Source organism: Hoplias malabaricus, chromosome 9 (genome assembly GCF_029633855.1).
Source record: "Hoplias malabaricus isolate fHopMal1 chromosome 9, fHopMal1.hap1, whole genome shotgun sequence".
Taxonomy (NCBI): domain Eukaryota; kingdom Metazoa; phylum Chordata; class Actinopteri; order Characiformes; family Erythrinidae; genus Hoplias; species Hoplias malabaricus.
The window spans coordinates 10,557,017-10,579,952 of record NC_089808.1 but is presented as its reverse complement, the minus strand read 5'-3'; the positions used below and the strand labels follow the sequence as shown (position 1 = coordinate 10,579,952).

Genomic DNA, 22,936 nt, shown 5'->3' with positions numbered 1-22,936 from the left:
CAATAGCTATAAAACCCCTCGGCGAAGAAGAAGAGGGAGCTGCAGGAGCAGAGCTGTGAAAGTAGGGCGCTGTCCAACACTTACACTGTCATTGTGCGTTTCGGTGATTTGCACAGAAGTGTCTGGAGAGACTGGTTTTTGAGAAGTGGGGTGTAACGTGTGTTTTCAAACAGAAAAGCAGACTTCATTCAGACAGGTGTTGCTGAGCTAATGTTAGCTCTTAGCTCCTGTGTTTGCGTTTGTATTTCTTGACAAGGCTGTGTTGAGCAGTCGGGGGGCACTATATGAAGTTTTATTTATGGTTGACAAGATAATACTCGGTGAACCATGACTGGAAATAGGCGGCGGATTGATACAGCGCTTCTGCTGTTCCGTTGCACCGCATCCAGTCTCTAACTGGATTCATTCAGGCTTTAAAATCATAACAACTGCAGTTTGTCCAGGTTTTAAGTCTTTTACAGTGATATGTTCTCTGTTAATCAGACTAATACTAACTTAGAATAATTGTATTTTTATTTGACTAAAAGCTTGAGTGTCTCAAAATGTTGTCGAGACGCAGACAACAATTTTTCAGAATAAAAACAAAAATAAAGTGAAAAATTGTGCATTCATTCTATATTTTTAGACACAGTAAGTAATATATTGTGAAAAAATGCTATTCAAAAATATTTTAACATTTTTAACAAACACCACAAGAAAGAAAGAAATAAGGTTAATTGCCAATAGGTCAGTGAAATGAAGGAAAATCTCTATATGCAAGAGACATGGCCCAAAACCATTTCCCACAACTATTACCTGTGAACACATTTTGAGGCTGCATCCATGAATGCAACTTAAATCTCTATCATTCAAAGAAGAAACCATGTGTGAAGGCACTGTATATAATTATATATACTGGTTTTGGGGTATGCTTCCATGCAGTTATTTTTTTCTGGGAACGCTTTGCTTATTTCAGTAAGAAGGCCAGTCCACAGTCTGCATGGATTACAACAGCATGGCTCCTTAGTAAAAGAGTCAGCCACTGAAAAACAGTTGGTGCATTATGAAAGGAAAACTCTATAATGGAAACCTGAATTGTCGAGCAGCACCAATCCTGGAACAAGCAAAAATGGGAAACATTTCAATACAGGAATTGGTCTCATCAGTTCCCAAATATTTTCATGTGCTGTTGAATGAAGAGATGAGGCAACCCAATGTTAAACATGTCATTGTCCCAACCTTTTTTGGAAAATTTTGCTGGCATCAAATTAGAAAAATAATACATTGACTCAGTTTCAATATTTACAAGGTTGTCTTGGTACAATTTTCAAATAAATATAGAGTATACATTATTTGCACATCATTGCATTTTGTTTTTAATATACATTTTCATTGCATCCCAACTTTGTTGAGAATGTGGTTTGTACATAATCAACAGCAGAAAGAAATAGACCGAGGCATGACTGTTATTCATATTGATTAGTCAAAGAAAGACTAATAGACTCTATTTCCTGTCTCTCAGTCAACTTTAGTCTGATTTAAAATAAAAGTTGTAGTTCATGCTAAAGTTCTTCAGTGTGGAGTGAGATTTTGCCATGCTCAGAAAGGAGTTATCTCAGGCTGCAGAGATGGTCATTTAGTCAGAGCACATATGGTGTTTTGGACCTTGCCCTGGTCTGTCAGAATGACCCTGCAGGGTCACCAGCTAAACCAGCATCAGACCAGCAGGATCCAGCTTAGAACAGCATTCAGCCTGTTGTTTCAGCAAGGCATATATACGTCATGCCTTCTTTTGGCTTTGGGTCTGGAGTCTTTTCTAGTCATGAGGTTCATGTCTAATTTAAAGTGAAGTCGAATGTCTATTTATTATGCTGAGTCTCAAGCATGATTGCCATGTCATGCAAAAATTCTAGCCCAAACTGTACTTTGTGGCAGGTTAGTTTCAAGTCTGTACTAAAAATCTGCCTTTAATATGGTGTACACTGCACTAAATACATGTTAAATTTGAAGAGATATTTCTGAGGAATACCTTAACTCTTAACAAGTGTGTAAGGCCTGGTAGAGTGCCACATCTGACACCTTCACATAAACAGTACTTCATTTTCATGTTTGTTTACTTATTTTAAGATTCTCACAAGACTCTAAGACTGAAGTTTGGAGGTGTGAAAATGTCCTCTTTGAAAAGCTGAAAGCAAGTCTTCCAAAAACAAAAGAAGCAATGAATGTAATGCAAGTACTGTTCACTGCAAACTAGAACATATATATTTGATGGCCATTTTACTAGAAATCCAATAAATTAACTTCTAACTCAAATTTTTGCACAGTAATATATGTTTTAGTACATTTTCACATCATGAAGCCAGCTTTCAAACATTTCACTTTGACTTTAACTAAGTATTGCCTTTTCTGGAGAGTTCTCAAAAACTTCATATTTCAAACAGTCAAACTTTTGTTGCATTTCACATTGCTTTAAGATTTTTCTTTTTTCTTCTTTCAGAAAAATATAACATCCTGGTGGGAACACATCAGGAGAAGAGTACCACAATGCTGAAATCAGCAGAAATAAAATTGGAGAACATGGCGCATACTGAGAGCTCCAGTGATCCATGCTCTGATCCCTTCAGCACTAATGCATTTCACAGCCAATTGAAGACAAATATGGACGAGAGATCTCAGCTTAATCAGCAGTGTCACCAGCTCATTCAAACAGGGGAAAAACAGGAGAAAAAGAAGCCGTTTTCCTGCTTAGACTGTGGGAAGAGTTTTACACTACAGAGCTACCTAAAATCACACCAGCGCATTCACACAGGAGAAAAACCATATTCTTGCTCCGAGTGTGAGATGAGTTTCACCAGACTCACTAGTCTCAGACTACACCAACATATTCACAGAGGAGAGAAACCCTATTCCTGCTCTGTGTGTGGAAGGGGTTTTATTTACCAGAGTCAACTTCAACGGCACGAGGTGATCCACACAGGAGAGAAACCCTTTTGCTGCTCAGAGTGTGGGAAGAGTTTCACTCTACAACGCTACCTGGAAATACACCAGTGCACTCACACAGGAGTAAAACCATATTCCTGTTCAGAGTGTGGGAGGAGTTTTACACTACAGAGTTACTTAGAAGCACATCAGCGTATTCACACAGGAGAGAAACCACATCAGTGCTCAGAGTGTGGGATGAGTTTTACTAGACTCTCAAGTCTCAGACTGCATCTGCGCATCCACGCAGGAGAGAAACCATATTCCTGCTCAGTATGTGGCAAGAGTTTTATTTACCAGAGTCACCTTCATCGACACGAGCGCGTGCACACAGGGGAGAAGCCGTATTCCTGCTCCGAGTGTGGGAAGAGCTTCAATCTGAAGAGTACACTTCAAGCACACATGCACATTCACACAGGAGAGAAGCCATATCACTGCTCAGAGTGTGGGAAGAACTTTAGAGACAGCGGGAATCTTAAATCCCACCAGCGCGTTCACACAGGAGAGAGGCCGTATTCATGCTCAGAGTGTGAGAAGAGCTTTACTCACCGGAGTCATCTCAAAACGCACCAGCGCATTCACACAGGGGAAAGACCGTATTCCTGCTCAGAGTGCGGAAAGAGGTTTAATCTGCAGAGCACTCTCTTAATACACCAGCGCACTCACACGGGAGAGAAGCCGTATTTCTGCTCAGAATGTGGAAAGAATTTTAGTGGTAGTCTTCAAAGACACCAGCGCATTCACACGGGAGAGAAACCGTATTGTTGCTCGGAGTGTGGGATGAGATTTAGACACAGAAGCAACCTTAAATCACACCAGCACATTCACAGGAGAGAGAAATTATATCAGTGCCCTGAGTGCGGGAAAAGCTTTAAACAAAATAGTAACCTTATACGACACAAGCGCATTCATAAAGGAGACAAACTGTATCAGTGCACAGAGTAGATAAATAAACTCCAAGTTTGTACACGCTAATTATAATTAATACATTCAAATAATGTAAGGTACACCCACTGTGGATACAGACATTGAATTGTAACTCAAAGCATATGTAGCTTCCTATACATAGAAAAGCATGGGAATGGAGAAAATAAATGGGCTTGTAAAGGCATGACATTGTGTTCTCTGGGGTGAGTCAGCCCCATTAAGTGCCATTAGGATGATTTAATGGGGCTTTTGTGATCCAAAACTAATCTTCAGATATCAGTACCTGATCTCACCAATATTCACATCCTCAGATATTTTATGTCAAGTTTAAAGCCTTCCACACACAGTTAAACCAGTAAAAAGTAACTTTTTATATATATTTGTGGGGCACAAAATAATGGCATTTTTGTGTTGCATGGTATTTACTCACCTCAAGTATTTACTTTATTTACACAGCTCGCCTTGATTTTCAACCCTGGTTTCTTAGTGTGTTTACATTAGCACAGCTCCTGTGAAATGTAGCTAGTGACTTGCAAATCGTCATCTGCAAGAATCGCAGGCTGGCGATTGAAACTCACAACATTGGCGACGGTAACATTTATTTATTTATTTATTTATTGACCGAACATGGCACTGTATTCCAGTTCCAATTCCCTGTTCCCAATTCCAATCCAAGGAGCATTTCAACCTCTTTAAAAGACCACAGCATAATTTTAGGAGCTGCCATTTTGTGTTGGATCAAAACAAAGTTATAGCAAATTTTGTTGCAAACTGGAGATTTTACAGATGGCTATTCTGAGCTGGAGGTGATGATTGACAAGTCTCTAGTTGATCAACACTCTGCACTTTAAATGTTTAGACTCTACACGGCTTGCTTGAAAACGCACATGAGCAGGCACTAAAAATTACCAGTTCCCCATATCAGGTACCAGATTTGAGCTGTGGAAAAAGCAAAAAATCAGATCTGAGCTGAGTAGGTATCATGCAGTTGAAAAGCACCATTAGTGGATGATTGTCTTGAGTTCTTCTGTTGGTGATACCTTTACTGAAAACTTAGACACATTATGTTGGTGTCCACACTACTTTATGATGCTGTTTATCTGACGTTACTTGGGTCAGCTATGATCTCAAAGAAAATTAGAAAGGTTCTATATGTCTAAGGATCATCTAAAAATCTTCTCCCAGGTATATTGCCATTAGGTCTGTGAACTGGCACAATTAGAGAAACAAGCTGAAGTAAATCTAGCTAATCTTTGAACGTTTAATGGGCACTTGTGGTTGAAGGTTATATACTGAAGTGACAAACCCCACCAAGAACATTAATTCTCTCAAAAACGAGGCATACATTGTTAATGAACATATATGAAATAAAAACACTGATATGTCGTGTCTGACAGAAACACCATATTTTAATTTTTATTTATTTTTTTTGCTTTAAGTAATTATTCTGCCTGACTTGTCTTACTTCTTAGTGCTCGGTGGTGGATTCGCCATTTTCTATGGACACACCATTCCTGTTAAATGTATTTCTTTTTAGAAAATCAGCGTTATCTTTGATTCTGGACTCTTCATTGACAAACTTTGATCATGTTTACAAGTGCATTCTTACATCTTTATGACACAGCCCATGTTCTCACTTTGTGTCTTCATTATTGTAATAATCTCCTTATATCTCCTGGCTTTGCATGTCGGCATTTGCACCTCACCACATTACATCGTATATAAAGAGATGCACCAAGGTGACCTGTGTCTCATTGAAATGTCATTGACATGATATTTCTCCTCATTGTAAATCAGAAATGTTAACTCCTCACTGTTCATCGTACTGTGTACTGTTTTCCCATTTTTGTAATTGCTTTTATTGTGGATGTCTACAAGTTTCCATTTTTAATGCCTTTTATTGGTTGTGTGTAAAGCATTAGTAATTATTATTGTGAATGTCCACAGTTTTTCATGCCTTTCAGCAAGCATATGTAAAGCAGTTTGAGCTGTAGAAGATGGCAAAATATGTAAACAATTTTCTTCTTATTATTATTATTATGTCACTGTATTACCATGGTGAAGTAGCAGGGTATTTCTGCACTTTTAGTCATTAATCACACAACTGTTGCAACGCCCATCCCCCCCAAACCCCAAATCTATCTGCCTGCATAGCCATGCCACTTTGTTACATCATGTATGAATTTAATATAATCCTGTTTATCCTCAGTAAATGGTCAAATGAATTGCTAGTCTCTTGTCTGGTGAATTATAATATTAAGCTAACAAATATTTTTGACAGTGAATGTGAGTTGCCTGGGCTTTAAGTAATCACACAATTTTTTGAAATGGGTGTCCCATCAGGTCTACATTGGAGAATTAAGCTTATCATATATGTACAGTAGGAACAGTAGAGTAGAGCAGAGCATTGACCTGTAGTGGAAATAAACATTATACAGCATTTTCTCTAAGGGTTATTGGGTCAGCCACATATAGTCTGGTTAGAATCTTTGTCAGAAAACTAATTTTAGTTTAATTTAAATACTAGTAAAATTGTTCTGAGATGTAAATATAATTATGGAAATAAGAAACCAGATGGATCTGTTGCTAAATACACTGACCAGAAAAATGACACAATTGTATTTGGCAGTGGCGCAGCAGGTAGTGTCGCAGTCACACAGCTCCAGGGACCTGGAGGTTGTGAGTTCGATTCCCACTCCGGGTGATTGTCTGTGAGGAGTTGGTGTGTTCTCCCTGTGTCTGTGTGGGTTTCCTCCAGGTGCTCCAGTTTCCTCCCACAGTCCAAAAAACACATGGGTAGGTGGATTGGTGACTCAAAAGTGTCCGTAGGTGTGAGTGAACGTGTGAGTGTGTTTGTTGCCCTGTGAAGGACTGGTGCCTCCTCCAGGGTGTATTCCTCCCTTGCGCCCAATGATTCCAGGTAGGCTCTGGACCCACTGTGACCCTGAACTGGATAAGCAGTTACAGATAATGGATTGATGGATGGTATTTGGCTGTTACTGTTAATTTTTGAAGGCTCTCTTACCATATAGTGCACATTTAAGTTCTACAGTTGCAGTGTGTAGTTTGGATATACCGGTATAGTGTCTTTTCATCATTCTTCAAGTGTCAGTATCAACATGGTATGTATACTTTTGGCAGCACAGATGTTGTGGTACAGCTGCACAGCAGCGCTGCTGGAGACTTTAAAATGTGCCCACTCTCAGGCCCCTGTATTAGACACCTGTTGATCCATCTTATAAATGCAAAGACAGTTAGACAGTGTCTTATATTTTACTGCAGTTTTTACTGGTCATCTACCATCCTTTTTTGTAGTCACTGGATGCTCTGTGTTGGACAGATATTTTTGAACAGTGTGAAAGGGGTTTAACAACGTATCCAAAGCGATGGACTACAGTCTATAACTACCGAAATACCAAGTGCAACTATATGGTCAGTGGACTTGATTAAAATGGACAACGTTTTATAGCTATATTGGCAAGGCACTGTACTATTAAGCTTAATTTTCAGAGATTCTTTGAGTCTACAAGTATCCACAAAGTTTCCACATGACCCTCCAGTTCACTAGGTGGCTGTAAAGTAAAGCCCCTAAATCTGATTCGGTTCGGGTTTAAGAAGAAGAGGGAGAAGCAGGAGCGGAGCTGTGAAAGTAGGGCGCTGTTCGACACGTATTCACTCCGTCACACAACGCCTTATGCTTTTCAGAGATTCTTGCAGAAATGTCCATAAAGACTGAATTTCATAAAAAAGAGTAGAATGTAAAGTGTGTAAACTGTGAAACAGGAATGCAGTCTTCATTAAGAACTGGCTGACTGAGGTAATGTTAGCCCTTAGCTCCTGTTTGTACTTATTTGTTGATAATGATTTTTCAGCTGTATTCGGCAAACGGAGGGCACTGTTACGATTTGTGTAGTGTTTAGATGAATACTCAAAATACACGAGGTTGGTCGATAATGTTCTTAGTGGAGATTTAAATTGCTGTTTCACTTTACCCTTTTGTATATTTGCTGTGATATTTCTGGGAAATGTATTAAATAATATATACTAATTTAAACACTGTACCTAAACACAACAGGTGTCTGCCTATAGTTTCAACTGACGTCATAAGACAGCAACGGCAGAACATTCTGGAAACTAATGAGCGTACAAAAGAAAAATAAGTGCTAGGTGGAAATAGTGGAATGGAAAATTCCATGTGCATGTGCAGGAATTTATGTAAAATATTATAATTAATAAACAATCATAAAACAAACTGAACTGCACTAGTTTGAGCCAAAGCATCCTCCAGGAGTCAAGTATATATATATGCAAATTATGACTCTGCAAGACATTTCTTTTATATACTACATGATCAACTTCCCATTTGAAAAGCTTGATCCAATATGGCGGCTTTCCACTTTCATATAAAAATATATTTGTCTACTCTCCTCAGAAATGTCTCTTTTATCATACATTGATTTCATGGTTGTTGGTGTTGTTTTTTCCCCCTTCTCTAGAAAATTGTCCTGTTCCAAACCCACCAAGAGCACTGTCACAATGCTGAGCTCTGAAGAGATAAAGTTTGAGAGTACTGCAGGCAACTCCAATGCTGAACAATCCTGCTCTAATCCTGTCCACACCAAAGCATCTGTCAGCCAAGTGCAAAATGAGGACAGAAATCAAGATAATCAGCAGTGCCACCCATCCATGTACACAAGAGAAAAAACATATTCCTGCTCTGTGTGTGGAAGAAGCTTTATTTACCAGAGTCAGCTTCAACAGCATGTGATGATCCACCAAGGAGAGAAACCCTTTTCCTGCTCAGAGTGTGGGAAGAGTTTCACTTTACAACGTTACCTGGAAATACACCAACGCACGCACACAGGAGTAAAACCATATTCCTGTTCAGAGTGTGGGAGGAGTTTTACACTACAGAGTTACTTGGAAGCACATCAGCGTATTCACACAGGAGAGAAACCACATCACTGCTCAGAGTGTGGGAAGAGTTTTACTAGACTGTCAAGCCTTATACTGCACAAGCGCATCCACACAGGAGAGAAACCATATTCCTGCTCAAAGTGCGGGAGGGGGTTTATTTACCAGAGTCACCTTCATCGACATGAGCGTGTGCACACAGGGGAGAAGCCGTATTCCTGCTCCGAGTGTGGGAAGAGATTTAATCTTAAGAGTACTCTTCATGCACACATGCACATTCACACAGGAGAGAAGCCATATCACTGCTCAGAGTGTGGGAAGAGTTTTAGAAACAGAGCCAACCTTAAAACACACAAGCGGATTCACACAGGAGAGAGGCCGTACACTTGCTCAGAATGCGGAAGAGGTTTCTGTCAACACAGTAATCTCCAAACGCACCAGCGCATTCACACAGGGGAAAAACCGTATTCCTGCTCAGAGTGTGGCAAGAGGTTTAATCTGCAGAGCACTCTCTTAATACACCAGCGCATTCACACGGGAGAGAAGCCGTATTTCTGCTCAGAATGTGGAAAGAATTTTAGTGGTTGTCTTCAAAGACATCTTCGCATTCACACAGGAGAAAAGCCCCACCGCTGCTCTGAGTGTGGGATGAGATTTAGAGACAGAGGTAACCTTAAAGCTCATCAGCACATTCACAGGAGAGAGAAATTATATCAGTGCCCTGAGTGTGGTAAGAGTTTTAGACAAAATAGTAACCTGATAAGACACAAGCGCATTCACACAGGAGAGAAACCCTATCAGTGCTCAGAGTGTGGGAAGAGCTTCAGCCAGTCAAGTAATTTTAAAACACACAAATGCTGCTAGCAGGAAATTAAAATGTGTTACAAAAAAGTTAGTAGTCATTTGCCAGCACTGTCCATAAATGTGAGATTTGTACTTTAGCTTTGTAGTTATTGTGCATATACTTTAGCTTATAATACAAGATAAACACATGCAAAATTAATGAACTGTTCATTCTAGGAATTTGTGAAACTGACACACATTAACCAAGCAAATAAGAACATGAATCTGCTTCTGTGGCTCGAAATGAATGGGAAAATGCATTTTAATTTTCACACAAATTTTTTTGTCATTGTAGACAGCAGAGAAGCAATTATGACAACCCTGTGCTGTTATGTCCACGTGCTGTATCCTGCCATACTGGTAGTACTCTGTCCTTCAAAGAACTCAGCAAATTATTTCAAAAACTTTAGTCCCAAGATACAGCATCTCAGCAGGTGAGGAAAGACAGACGAATGTAGTTTTTAATTTTTTGGTTATACTGCCTAAAGTGCTCAAATTCCCTATTAACATAAATGAAAATAATTAAAAAACATTATATGCTGCTGTGTCTTATTTAGAGGTTCAGGATTTACTGGTAATGTTTTACTGAGGTAATATTATGTTTTTATTTGACAGTCAGACTGAATCAAACAGTTGACAACATTTTTGCCATGTTCCAATGTATATTTGCACACAAAGACAAAGTATATTAATTGAATACAAAATAGTTTTATATAAACGTAAATACTTTTCTGCTTTGGTTTTGTTCTGTTTTACTGTCATATCAAATATTTAGTCTGTAATATTCCTCAGGGATTTCAGGCGGCACCTGTACTGAGATTTGACAAGCATGACATGTCTGTCAGGAGTTGGGTGTGTTCTCCCTGTGTCTGCATAGGTTTCCTCTGGCTTTCTTCCACAGTCAAAATGAATAAATAAATAAAAGTGTTGGCAGGTGGATTGGCTCCTCAAAATTGTCCATAGGTTTGAGTGAACGTGTGAATGTGGTGTCCTGTGAAGGCCTAGCGCCCCCTACAGGGTGTGTTCCTGCCTTGTGCCCAGTGATTCTGTCTACGCTCTGGACCCACCGCAACCCTGAACTGGATGAATGAATGAATTAATGAATTTGACATACATTTTAAAGTCAGTTTTGCCTCAAATATTTCAACCTGTCAGACTTCCTATTACAGTTTCAGGATGATGGGGTTTTCATTTCTGAGGTATACACTAGAATTTCTCTTCTGGTTCAGAAGCCCAACATCTTTTAAGGTGGAATGTATGTTTGAGGAGAAAAACAACTTGTTTGCATGTGGCTGAAGTTTACTCAGTTCAAATTACCACAGTTTTATTTACTTCTAATACGTTGGTAACTTGTGTTTAGTTTTGTAGCTCTTTGTCTGTGTCCACTTTCATGCAGTTAGCAGTCTCAGGAATATTCAGTGGGTTCTTACCTAAATAATCTGAAACAGCAAAGTCAATATTACCCATCTATGGAGCAGGAAAATCCTCATCTCTTTACATGATTTTCCACGTTTGGAGGTAATTTCAATCTTTGATTTCCAGATTTGATATTCTATTTACTCATCATGCATATCCTCATGCATATATCAGTACTCTTCATAACAGATAGGCAATGTAAAAAACACAGTGTATACATGGACAAGTTGTATAGTTTAGTAAAATTTGGCTTCAGTTCCCACTGCGCTCTGTTACCAATGGGGGCTTCATAATCCTGGAAGGTGAAACCTTATATGCATGGACACTAAAGATGCAGTTTGTTCAAATATGCAGCAATATAAGAAGTTAATATATCCAGACATGAGGTTGTTTTGCTACAGTTGGAAACTGTAATACACATTTATAACCTTAAACCTAAATAAAAAATACACATTCTTGGAAGAATTCTCATCAAATTGAAGGACTTTCAGTAGAGATCAGATTGACAGAGGATGAGTTTCCATTAGCGCTGGCTTCTCATGAGATAAAGAAATATTGAATACACTTTGGGACAAAGCCATTATATATATTTTTTTCTGTATATGTTGTATACAGTTTTGTAATATGTATACATTACCAGTAAGTATTAAAACATAAATTTATATTTTATATTTGATATTTTTGTGTCTGTTTTCTGGTTATACTATAAATTAGTCAAGCCCAATTAAACAATCAAAACTGTTTCAGTAGTAAGATTTTTTAAAATAATTTGATCATTTTAAAAGGTTCACTCAAAGAGTCTCCCAAAATAACTTTTTCAAACATGTTTTCTTTTGAATTTGATAATACATTGATAACAGTGTACACTTAATAGCCATGCCTGTATTTATAAAGCATATCTGGGTATGAGTGTTAATTTAAGATAAGGTTTTCTTTTTATTTTCCGTTTACTGACATAGATTCAAGATCAGCATTCCTTCTCTGTGAAGTTTTATGAATAAGAATCCTGCTGTTATTTTACGTCTTTCAGATTGAATTTACTATAATTCTTTTTAAAATATGTTTTATTGCATTTATGGTTTCAAATAAATGCTTTAAATATATGTTTACTTACATAAAGTACTACACAGACTTTAATTAGAATTCAATTTAATTTACACTCTGTTAACTTTAATTTACACTCTGTTCTTAGACTTTTTTTTTTTTTTTTTAAAGTATTATTTATTTATTTTAATCAAGGATATTTGAATGGGCGGCAGGTAGTGTCACAGTCACACAGCTCCAGGGACCTGGAGGTTGTGGGTTCAAGTCCCGCACTGTATCCAAAAATCATAGGAAATATTTTGTTATATGCAGTAATGACAAGAGTTTAGATTGTACCAAGTTTTTAAACAGTGAATCAAGTATCAGAAATGCTTCAAAAAGATTATTTATTGTATTCAGGAAAAGCAAAATGATCAGCATTGTTGGATTACCACAAATCTGCATTTCAGCACATCTGAAACCTATAGCAATAAATGTTTTCTGTACGGTGCTAGTAAAAGTATAATACACTGTGTGGCCATACCTTTGTGGACACCTTTTTTTTTTTCCTCTAGTTAATCCGAGATCAATAGAATGACTATGGAGATTTACTGCAGTAACAAATGCCCATTTGTTGTAGTAACAGCTTTAACTCTTTACTCAGAACGCTTGGCACTAACGGTTGGTACATTTCTTTGAAAATTTATGGCACTCGGCCACAAGAGCATTAGTTATGTCAGGTCATGAAGATTAATGAAGCATTAAATCTGGATCACAAACCGCACTCCATCTCATGCTGAAGATGGAAGGAGCTCCATCACTCCAGAGCAGACCCTTGCCAGGTTTTTGAGAACTTAAGACCAAGTAAAAAAAATAAATAAATATACATTTAAAAAAAAAAAAAGGCAACATATAAAAATATTTTTCTATGACAATTGTGTATAAATATATATATATTTTTTTATAATCTCCCCAATGTTTACTGTGCATCTCTGCTCTAAAGAATGTGGTTCCAATGCTCCACTGTCCAATGGGGGATGTATAAATTCTTAAATTACACTTGGAACTGAGCTTGGTCATGTCTTCCTCATGTCTTCTAAGGAGATGGTATTTACTTTGTCCACAGTGGATTCAGCTTAAACGAGCAGAATTGTCTCATTTTAATGTGTCAAGAAATCTTTGGAATTCCATATTTAAACATCTGGACACGTGTTATATTTTTGCATCCTGTCTGTATTCTAGATGTATCTAGAACATCAGTCTCACTTTATTGTAAATTTTTTACATTCACATATTGAATGCTCTCCTCTTTGATGTTTTTAATTATATATCCCAAATTAGGATACAAAAAAAATGACTACTACATTTTATGGAACATATTCAGTTGACTATAAGAAGCAACCATGCTGCAAAAAAATATTTAAAAGTCTACTGACTGTCCTTCAGCTCCCACACTGGAAGAAGTAGGCTCTTCTGTTTTTTATTTTTCATTGTCACCAGAATGTAAAGAGAAATTAGCCTACTCCATCCCATTTGGTTTGTACCAGGGGACATCATTCTAGTCAAATGTTGAGAATGATTCACATAGCCAGATAAGTACAGAAAGCACGTGAAAAGCAGGATAGCTGCTTGTTTTAGCTGTGGATAAAGTTATAATGCTAATCTGCAATCTGGGGCTGTAGTGTCATCTTCTGTTAAACCATAGATTCTGTGCAATACATTGGAAATGTGTCTAGAAAAGTTAACTTTGAAACGAGGAAAAGAATGTAAGTGTTGTTCATAGTTACCAGTTTCTATTTAAGAAACAGTGGTTAAAGATGTTCAGTTTGCTGTGCTGATCATGATCTACTACCCAAATAACATGTCAACAGTGGGCCTATGGCGACTAGTTTGCAGTTAAAGGATGGAGGATAGGTAGTTTCTTTCTGCAGCTTTTAATTTTCTAGACTAGATGTAGGAACATTTGAGTGAGGATTTCATCCTCAAGTACATTGATGTGATCAGGTTATATAATTAGCTTGAGATCACAACAACTCCACTCCAGTTCATCTCAAAGTTGTTGGATGGACCTCCATCACATTCGAGAACAGTTAGATTGTGTGATTGATCCACAGCTCATTTCACAACCGTGTCCAGAAGTGAGAAGCAGAAACTCTGGATTTCATTTTATTCTCTTATCGTCTCCATATTTAATTTGTACACTTCTATTTCCATGCCCATTGTGCTTGATCTGCTCTGTTTAACATAGTCTTTGGACTCTCACATGAACATATGTCCAGCGCTGTGATTGGATACACTTGGGCAAGGAGGCAGACCAAGTCTAGAGTCTCTGGACACTATGTAAGAAGCAGCACAAATCAGAACAACTCTTATTATCCTGTGTTTTCTGACTTAGCCCATAGAAAACTGACTGTGTTGTCTTATCTGAAGGATTGCGGATTGGTAGATGCTCCAGATCCCCACGGTAAAGTGCAAATGCACTGAAAAGGTGATTTTTTTCCCCTCTAATACATCCCTGTACGGTAGGAAAGTTAGATAGTGAGAAGTTCTAATTCCTTTACAAGACTTTATGCTTATTTTACAACATATAGTGTGCTGCCTTCTAATAGGAGTTTGAGAGATACCTGCAGCCATAGCTAACAAACACTATAAACATCCGTGGGCTAACAGCATGTTATCCATCGACTACAGATGTTGCCTTTACAATGTACTGAACTTAGGTAGAAACTTCCCACTGTTTGTTCCCACTGTAACAGGTCTACATTCCCATCCGAATTTATCATCGTCCCCAGATGTCCACTTTACAAGATCAAATATGGCCCTCCGAGACTAATAGAACTTAGACAGAAGACAAATATTATGTAAATGCCGTATGTTTATGTAATTAACTCTTAAAATAGGATAAAAATGAAAAACCTACTAATGTTTGACTACATTCGTAACACGACAGAAGTGCAGAACTAGTGTATTCTAATAAAAAGAGCAGCTATGTTTTTTTTCCTGTGCAAGATAAACAATGAAAACAACAAACTCTCTGTTTAAACCAGAAAAGGTTGTTTGGTTGGAGTTTGAAAGCTCCTGTAATGCATTTAGTAAATTAATTGAAATAAAATACCATAGAATGGTTATGAAAATAATGCCAGAACTGTAAAACTTGTTTTTGAACATAGTTTTCTAGTCACCAGTCCCTTGAAAGTGTCCCTCTCCAGGACATCAAAGAGCAGATAGCTTGGGTTAGAGGTCCCTCAACTCACACGACTCACTGCCATGCTTTTGCTTTTCTTTTCCTTTGTGTGCTCTCCGGTTTGGCTTCCTCTGCAGCAAATTCACGGCTCCTGGCTTTCTTCTGAGTCTGGCTCACACAACACATCCTCACCTTCCAACTCAGGAGGAGCTGAGGAGCAGTGCTCTGTGATATTTTTATGGCTTTCCTTAAATCTCCTTTTCAAAGGAACTTCACTGTGTGGTCTGCCTATTCGTTTGCCTTCTTTTGTTGGTAGGAATTTAGCGTCGATGCCATGCTGGCGCAGCAGATGGTTCTTCAGGCTGACGTTGTGGTTGAAACACTCTCCACACTGTTCACACATAAAGGGCTTCTCTCCCGTGTGGAGACGCATGTGAGACTTCAGGTGCCCGGCTTGGTTGAAGGACCGTTCACACACCTCACATCTGTAGGGCTTTTCTCCTGAATGGATGAGCAGGTGCCGTTCATAACTTGTTGCTTTTGGGAACCTCATGCCACACGTGCTACAAAGGTACCCTTTCTGGCTGCCGTGGCTTTTAAGGTGATTGTTTCGTTGATGAAAGTCTTTAAATCTTTTTGAGCAGCTTGGACAACTGTACGGTAAACCTCGTGTATTATGGACCTGCTCGTGCTGAAGCTTGGATTCTTTCGTGGTAAAGTGAGTCATGCAGTACTTACAGAAGTGTGTATAGTTCCCATGGAGTCTACGGTAATGAACCTTTCGACCGTTATCCGTTAGGAAGCGTTTGGAACACAGCTCACAGGAGAACAGTTTTATCTTGCATTCACATACATGGTGCTCATCGTCCACTCGGTTTAACTTATTACAGTCCTCGCAAGTCTTGAACTCTGGGGGTTTTTCTGGAGCATTGTGTACGGTAATGGCGTGCTTGTGAAAGCTGATTCTATTCTCAAAGCGAACAGGCAAGTCCTCTGAGCCCTGGATCTCAATGGTTTCCTCAGAAACACACTTTGGACAGCCGTAGACCCTTTGGTGCTTCTTAATCGTGCAAGAGATTTCGGCATGGGCCTCACAGTGCAGACACCAAACAACTGGTCTTAACGTGTTCTGAAATGGTTTATGGGAATGGGATTCCTCGTCTTCTTTAGAGCTCTCAGAGCTCTGACCAGGGGAACTGGGCAGGTATTCAGGATCATCATGTTCGACTTCTGCATTGTCCTCCTCATCGCTCAAGATGTCCTCCTCTTCCTCCGCCTCATCCTCCTCCTCCGCTTCTGCCTCTTCTTCAGATGAAACTACACCAGTTTTCTGAGAAAAGCAGAAGAGAAAACATCTGGTCTTTAATTTATTACAGGATGTGTGTGTAAATTGCAGGTAGGAATATAAATTTGTTTAAAAAATATCCCAAAAATTGGACATTCAAATCCACAAAAATAATGGAAATATAAACATGGACTACATTATTTAGCCAAAAATTATAAGGCATCCAACATTTCTTAACAAATCATGGGTAACAACTGAATTAGTTCACACTTTGCTGTAGTAACTGTTTGTAATCTACTGGGTTAAAAAAGGTTATGACCACCTTCTCGTTTCTACACTCACGGTCCATTCTCTCAGCTCCACTAACCAGACAGGAGTATGTTGTAATTCTACAATTACAAACTAGTCAATCTGTTGTTCTGTATACTTTAACTGCCCCCTCACACTCTGTTCTTCAATGGTCAGGACCCCCAGCACTGCTGTGTCCGATCCACTCATAACACAACACACCACCACCACGTCAGTGTCACAGCAGCTGAGTGATTCTGTGAGGGTCCTGACCATTGAAGAACTGTATGATAGGGGGCAAACAAAGTATGCAGAGCATTAGATAGGACAGTTTGTAATTGTAGAACTACAAAATGCTCCTGATATTAAGCTCCTGTGCAAACACACTTTTATTAATTTTATAGTTGTATATCATGTTATTCTTCAAATTTTCCTGTCTTGTCAATGTTTGCTTAAGTTTATATTAATTTGATTACTTGCCCATTGCACTTACCACCACAACCTCCAGTGGTGAGTGTTCTTGTGGGCTTAATGAAGACGCAGTTGTTTCAATCTGTGGAGCTGTAGATAGAGTGTCATCACTCAACTCTGCTGCAGGTTTTTCAACTCTGAAGTGGGAGGTCATCTCGCTAAAGTGTTGCTTGACTTGCTTATAAGTGCCAACACCAGCCTCTCTAGTCTTAGGAGCAACTAAAACACCTACACAAGAGAAACAGTTTGGGTTTGTAAGATATATAAAAAATGAATAATAAATTTTTGATATAGAAATCATGAGGTCTGCTGACCCTGGCTGCGTCTCTGTATCAGTGTGCTGGCAGACAGCTGGGTTCCTACAGTCCTAACAGGCTTGGGCAGGGGATCACACTGCAGCCCGATGTCCCGCGTTCGTGGTAGTTCGCTTTGAGAGCCACCGCTCAGCCAGAAAGTGTCATCATCCTTCAGAAGAGACATTTACTCATTTACTTAATATGTATGCTTAAATACGGATTTTTTAGGGCATCAGTCAGTGATAACGCATTAAATGAATTTGGCTTATAGTTTCATTTTTATTATTTTATGATATCAGACAGTCAATGTGGGGATCTAATTAACAGAATTCTCCAGAATTAAACATTTGTCCCTGGCGGCATGGTGGTGCAGCAGGTAGTGTTGCAGTCACACAGCTCCAGGGACCTGGAGGTTGTGGGTTTAAGTCCCGGTCCAGGTGACTGTCTGTGAGGAGTTTGGTGTGTTCTCCCTGTGCCCGCGTGGGTTTCCTCTGGGTGCTCCGGTTTCCTCCCACGGTTCAAAAACACACGTTGGTAGGTGGATTGGCGACTCAAAAGTGTCCTTAGGTGTAAATGTGTGAGTGTGCGTCGCCCTGTGAAGGACTGGTGCCTTCAACATGGTGTGTTCCCCACTTGCGTCCAATGATTCCGGGTAAGCTCCGGACCCATCGCGACCCTGAACTGGATAAGTAGTTACAGACAATGAATGAATTTGTATCTCTGGATGAACACAGAAATCTCCTTTTACAAAACATAAAGTACTAACTAAATATAGGAAGAATATTAATACCGTGTTTCCCCGAAAGTAAGACAGTGTCTTACATTCTTTTTACCCCCGAAAGTCCCACTATGTCTTACTTTCGGGGTATGTCTTATATTGGTAAAAAACGTCGATTTTTGTTTTAACCATAAAATTAACATTTATTAACAACCTGAACAGTATGGTATTCACCATAAAACAGTTTTATAAAAGCAAGTGCCAAGAATGTCTTGTTACAATCGTATCATGACGGTATTTCCATGTATAACATGTAAAACAATGAAAAACGGTAAGAACGAACAGTTTGAATATGTTATACTGGAAGATAAAACAGATTTATTCCATGACAACCATGGCCATGCCAATCAGAGCGGCCACCAGCGGCTGCACATGAGGGCACTGAGGCTGCGTGTTGGACCACGGACAACATTACTGCTGCTCCCGCGGCCTCCACATCCCTCCGCTCATTCCGCTCCAGATCCGTCCGCATCCCGCAGTTAATGCAGCAAAAGGTACCGGTACTATGGCTTATATTTTTCCAACGTACAGTTTACTATGTCTTACTTTCGGGGTACGTCTTACATTAGCCGACCCCCCTAAAACCCACACTGCGTCTTACTATCGGGGGTGTCTTACTATCGGGGAAACACGGTATATATAGAAGGTCCACAAAAAGAGCACATATGCCTCAAATTTCTGTATACACTGAATCTCTTTGTATTGTCATTTGCATGGGTGATATGTCATACATTATAAAAATCCAGTTAAATCACACACTCTCTCAACATCTCAACTTTCTAATGTTCTAAACCAATTGTTCTAAAAGTTCTAAAATTGGTCGTCAGGGCCCAAAGACTGTGCTGAATGTTGAGTTGAAGAAAAAAAAAATGTGGATGCTCCAAGGACTGGTTTGAGAACCACTATGCTAAAGTATATTTAAAGTGAGGCCACATAGTGTATTTGATGCAATGAGAAGCACCCTTTTGTGGTGCAGTTCATAAACAGATATTTATAAAGTGCAGATATTTGTAACCCCAGAGGCTCTTGTAGGGAACTAAACACCTTGCTTCCATTCATTGTCCTACTACAAGCACCATCCAGTGTAGTGTGTCCAACTACAGCTATTGCTTGGAAATGATTCTGACCGAATATAAATATGTGATAAACAAATTCACAGCACGAAAATAACAGGAAATATCTTAGGTTTGGTGAAGAAAGCCATCAATTGAACTTTGGTCTCCAGGCTGGATGATTTTAAAGTCAGAACTAAAGAAAATGTATAACAAATCACAAATCATTTACTATAATACATATGCTATTAACATGTTTGTTTGTCATTAGAAATACTAGAAATTTATATATTAAAATGACGGAAACATGAAACTTGAGATACATTTTAAGCATCAGTAATAATAATACAGATAAGACAGTTATAACATCACTACTTACCTCACATTTAAATACAAAAATGGACTGGTCATCAGGACTGAGAGAATTCCCAGCTGGCAGCTCCGTCTCTCCGCTGTACTATGAGAGAGAGAGAGAGATAGACAGAGTGAATGAGATTAAAATAATAATCACAAATCTAGTAAAAAGCACAATCCCAAAGTCCACTACGATCTTACAGAACATACAGAGAGAAGTAAAGACTGGGGTGAGATGGAGAAAAGCAACAAATGTGATTGAAAAGACTCTTTAAATCACTTAATATTCCAGTGGGAAAAATAAAATGGTCTTTTCAAAGTATGGGCTGCTGTCTACATTTAGTGTAACACAGCTGCCATTTTCCACAAGCGGTAAAAGCACTCCTGTGTGGAGCCATTTTACAGCTGAGCTCAGAGATCTTACCCAGACACAGTGAAGCAAAATTAGATTTAAATCAAACAAACAAACAAAAAAAAACAACATTAAAAGTTTTCACATTTTTTGAGTGTTATTTGAATTCTGAATATTATGAAAAGTAACTAATACTGCATATTTAAATAAAAATGTAATGTATTAAAAGTGCAATTAAAAATGAGCCATTTTTCCAGTTCCATCATGTGTCTCCCATTAACTGTTTCTTTTTTCCTGACAAATTGAAACCACATTAGTGTCAGAAGTCAAAAGGGACAAAATCCAGTGGCAGATTGAAAACTTCATGGCAGTGTGGTCTGCTCTGCATCAATGTCAATCAATGCCTGAAGCCCCTTTCACACACACTGTAACCCAGAACTTTTCCGGACATTACCTGGAGGACCTGTATGTGTAAATGCAAACATCAGTAACAGTTGTAGCAGCTGTTACCTGGACTTTATCCTGCCAGCCCTCTAGTACAAAGTCTGGGTAATGTTCAAGGGAGTCCATGTAGAGCCAATAATGACCATGCCATGCCTCCTGCACGCACTAAACCGAGCTGTGAGAATGACACTGTAAATATCTGGCTGCACGCTACATGTGTGTAAAAGCAACTACGCAATATATATCTGGACCTGATTCCCCAGACATTTTCCAGATTTCCTGTGTGAACACGATTTAAAGTCTGGCTCATATTTAACGCAGATGTGGCATGGCATGCTCATTGTAAGATGCTTTTTCTGGCACAGTAGAAACAAAGTATAAATACAGCCAAATCACACAATGTCTACGCTGTAAATGTAATAAAAAAAAACAAATCTAATAAATTGATAAATTAATTAAGAGTTGGGCGGCACAGTGGTGCAGCAGGTAGTGTCGCAGTCTGACAGCTCCAGGGGCCAGGAGGTTGTGGGTTCGATTCCCGCTCCAGGTGACTGTCTGTTAGGAGTTTGGTGTGTTCTCCCAGTGTCTGCGTGGGTTTCTTCCGGGTGCTCCAGTTTCCTCCCACAGTCCAAAAACACACGTTGGTAGGTGGATTGGTGACTCAAAAGTGTCCGTAGGTGCAAGTGTGTGTGCCCTGTGAAGGACTGGCGCCCCCTCCAGGGTGTATTCCTGCCTTGCACCCAATGATTCCAGGTAGGCTCTGGACCCACCGTGACCCTGAACTGGATAAGCACTTACAGATAATGGATGAATGAATGAACAATTAAGAGTGAACGTGCCCTCATAAATCAATAAAGATGTCTTCAATAGCAATGCCTTTGCGTGGCTACACCACTACAGAGCTGGTGCTGTGGAAAACCTAATGCCTGCATCTTCAGCAGGTGCACAAGCGTATGACAGTTATGCACCTATTGTTAACTACCTCCTTCAGCAGCACTGGTGTCAGAAGTGGGATGCCACAGAAAAACCGGTGGGTACCCAAGGGTGCACATACCCAGTCCTGCCTGGAGCAATAAAAGTAGGCACTAGGACGTTTCACTACCTAGTTCAATTTAGTTCACTTTTACAGCACTGCCCTGAAAGGTGGGAAAAGAGGGGAGAGGGGGTGGGTCCTTGCCTGCCTTCCGAAGTTACATAGGGTAGTTTTGGCAGTGTTGAGCCCAGAGTAGCAGAAGCTCTGTTCTCCTTATTACAGGTCAGTGAAACATGACAATGATTTTGAGGCAGTAATTTTAAGGTTACACATACTAATACTACTTAGTGTTCCTTTAAAGTGGCAGTGCAATGGCAAACCTGCTGCCTGCACCTTCATTTGGTGCACAACAGTATGACAGCTATGAACATGTAAAATGACCTAAATGTATCTTTTTTTACACATATATACCGAGTTTAGACAACCTCTCTGAGCTGGTATAGAACGCCTTTAGCAGAGACTCAAAAATGCAGCATGTCAACACGAAGAAGATGCTGATGTTGAAGTCTGCTCATAAAAATATCAACGAGGCAAATACGTCTTGAATTTGACGCCTGACAGGTATATGTCAGGTACTGGTAGAGGTATGAGCAGAATTACAGTGTTGTAAAAGTGTGCTAAAGCCGTGTTTTGGAGTTATGACAGTGGGGCTGGAGAGGGAACCCCGCCTCGTGGACTTACAGGCTGCTGTTTGGTGATGGAGTTGAACAGATCAGGAATGGCGCCCTCTCTGAGCAGTAACTTTTTTGCGAAGCCCGCGTTGTATTGCTCCTGGTTGAGAAAACAATCCGCGCTGAAATGTGCCGAGCAGACGGTTAGGTTGGGGCTGAAACTCTGCGGGATTTCCTCGAAGATGAACTTGAGCCACTCGGCTCTAATGGCGGGCTGTTTGGGCAGAGTGTGGAGAGACACGTTCTCCTGTCGACAGCCCACCACACTGCAGCGTTTAGACGTCTTCCCCCACATCGTCTGCCCCAGTGTCCTGCCGCAACCTGAACCCAAACAAATCGAGCACCCCGAGGACCCAAATGGGAGCCCTCTTTCACTGCCTGATGTAAAATCAAATACAACCGCACTAACGCTGAAACACTGGCAACGACTCCAAAATACTGGAGTCAATTGAGATGAATCCATGAATCGATTCCACAAAAAAAAAACCTTAAACAAAAACAGTTAGACCCAGTTATCCTTCTTTCTCCTTAGTCATTCAGACTCAAATGTACGTTTTACATTATATTACATACACAACAATCTATTTCTTATCATCAAGGTTCACTGCATATTATATATTAAAATGCACCAATAAATGAATGCCTAG

At 39.5% G+C, this 22,936-nt stretch overlaps 2 protein-coding genes across 4 annotated transcripts; one reads left to right on the top strand and one right to left on the bottom strand.

Moving 5' to 3' along the window:
- The first annotated feature begins 23 nt into the window (after positions 1–23).
- On the top strand, positions 24–11,692 carry LOC136707083 (zinc finger protein 850-like). 3 transcript variants are annotated; one of them, XM_066680966.1, is made up of 3 exons: positions 24–61; positions 2,477–3,800; positions 8,592–11,692. In XM_066680966.1, exons 2-3 carry the CDS (start codon positions 2,524–2,526, stop codon positions 9,661–9,663), a joined length of 2,349 nt encoding a protein of 782 aa, XP_066537063.1. In that variant the 5' UTR covers positions 24–61; positions 2,477–2,523; the 3' UTR covers positions 9,664–11,692. The 3 variants fall into 3 exon arrangements, with proteins under 3 accessions (XP_066537063.1, XP_066537062.1, XP_066537061.1); XM_066680965.1 differs by lacking the exons at positions 24–61; positions 2,477–3,800 and adding an exon at positions 7,498–7,534 and having other exon boundaries at positions 8,382–11,692; XM_066680964.1 differs by lacking the exons at positions 24–61; positions 2,477–3,800 and adding an exon at positions 7,512–7,702 and having other exon boundaries at positions 8,382–11,692.
- A 757-nt stretch (positions 11,693–12,449) lies between these two features.
- LOC136707079 (zinc finger protein 892-like) lies at positions 12,450–22,666 on the bottom strand. Its single transcript, XM_066680959.1, has 5 exons — positions 22,300–22,666; positions 19,815–19,892; positions 17,624–17,774; positions 17,332–17,537; positions 12,450–16,595 (listed from the first exon to the last, which is right to left on the bottom strand). Exons 1-5 carry the CDS (start codon positions 22,582–22,584, stop codon positions 15,408–15,410), a joined length of 1,908 nt encoding a protein of 635 aa, XP_066537056.1. The 5' UTR covers positions 22,585–22,666; the 3' UTR covers positions 12,450–15,407.
- Positions 22,667–22,936: the final 270 nt, after the last annotated feature.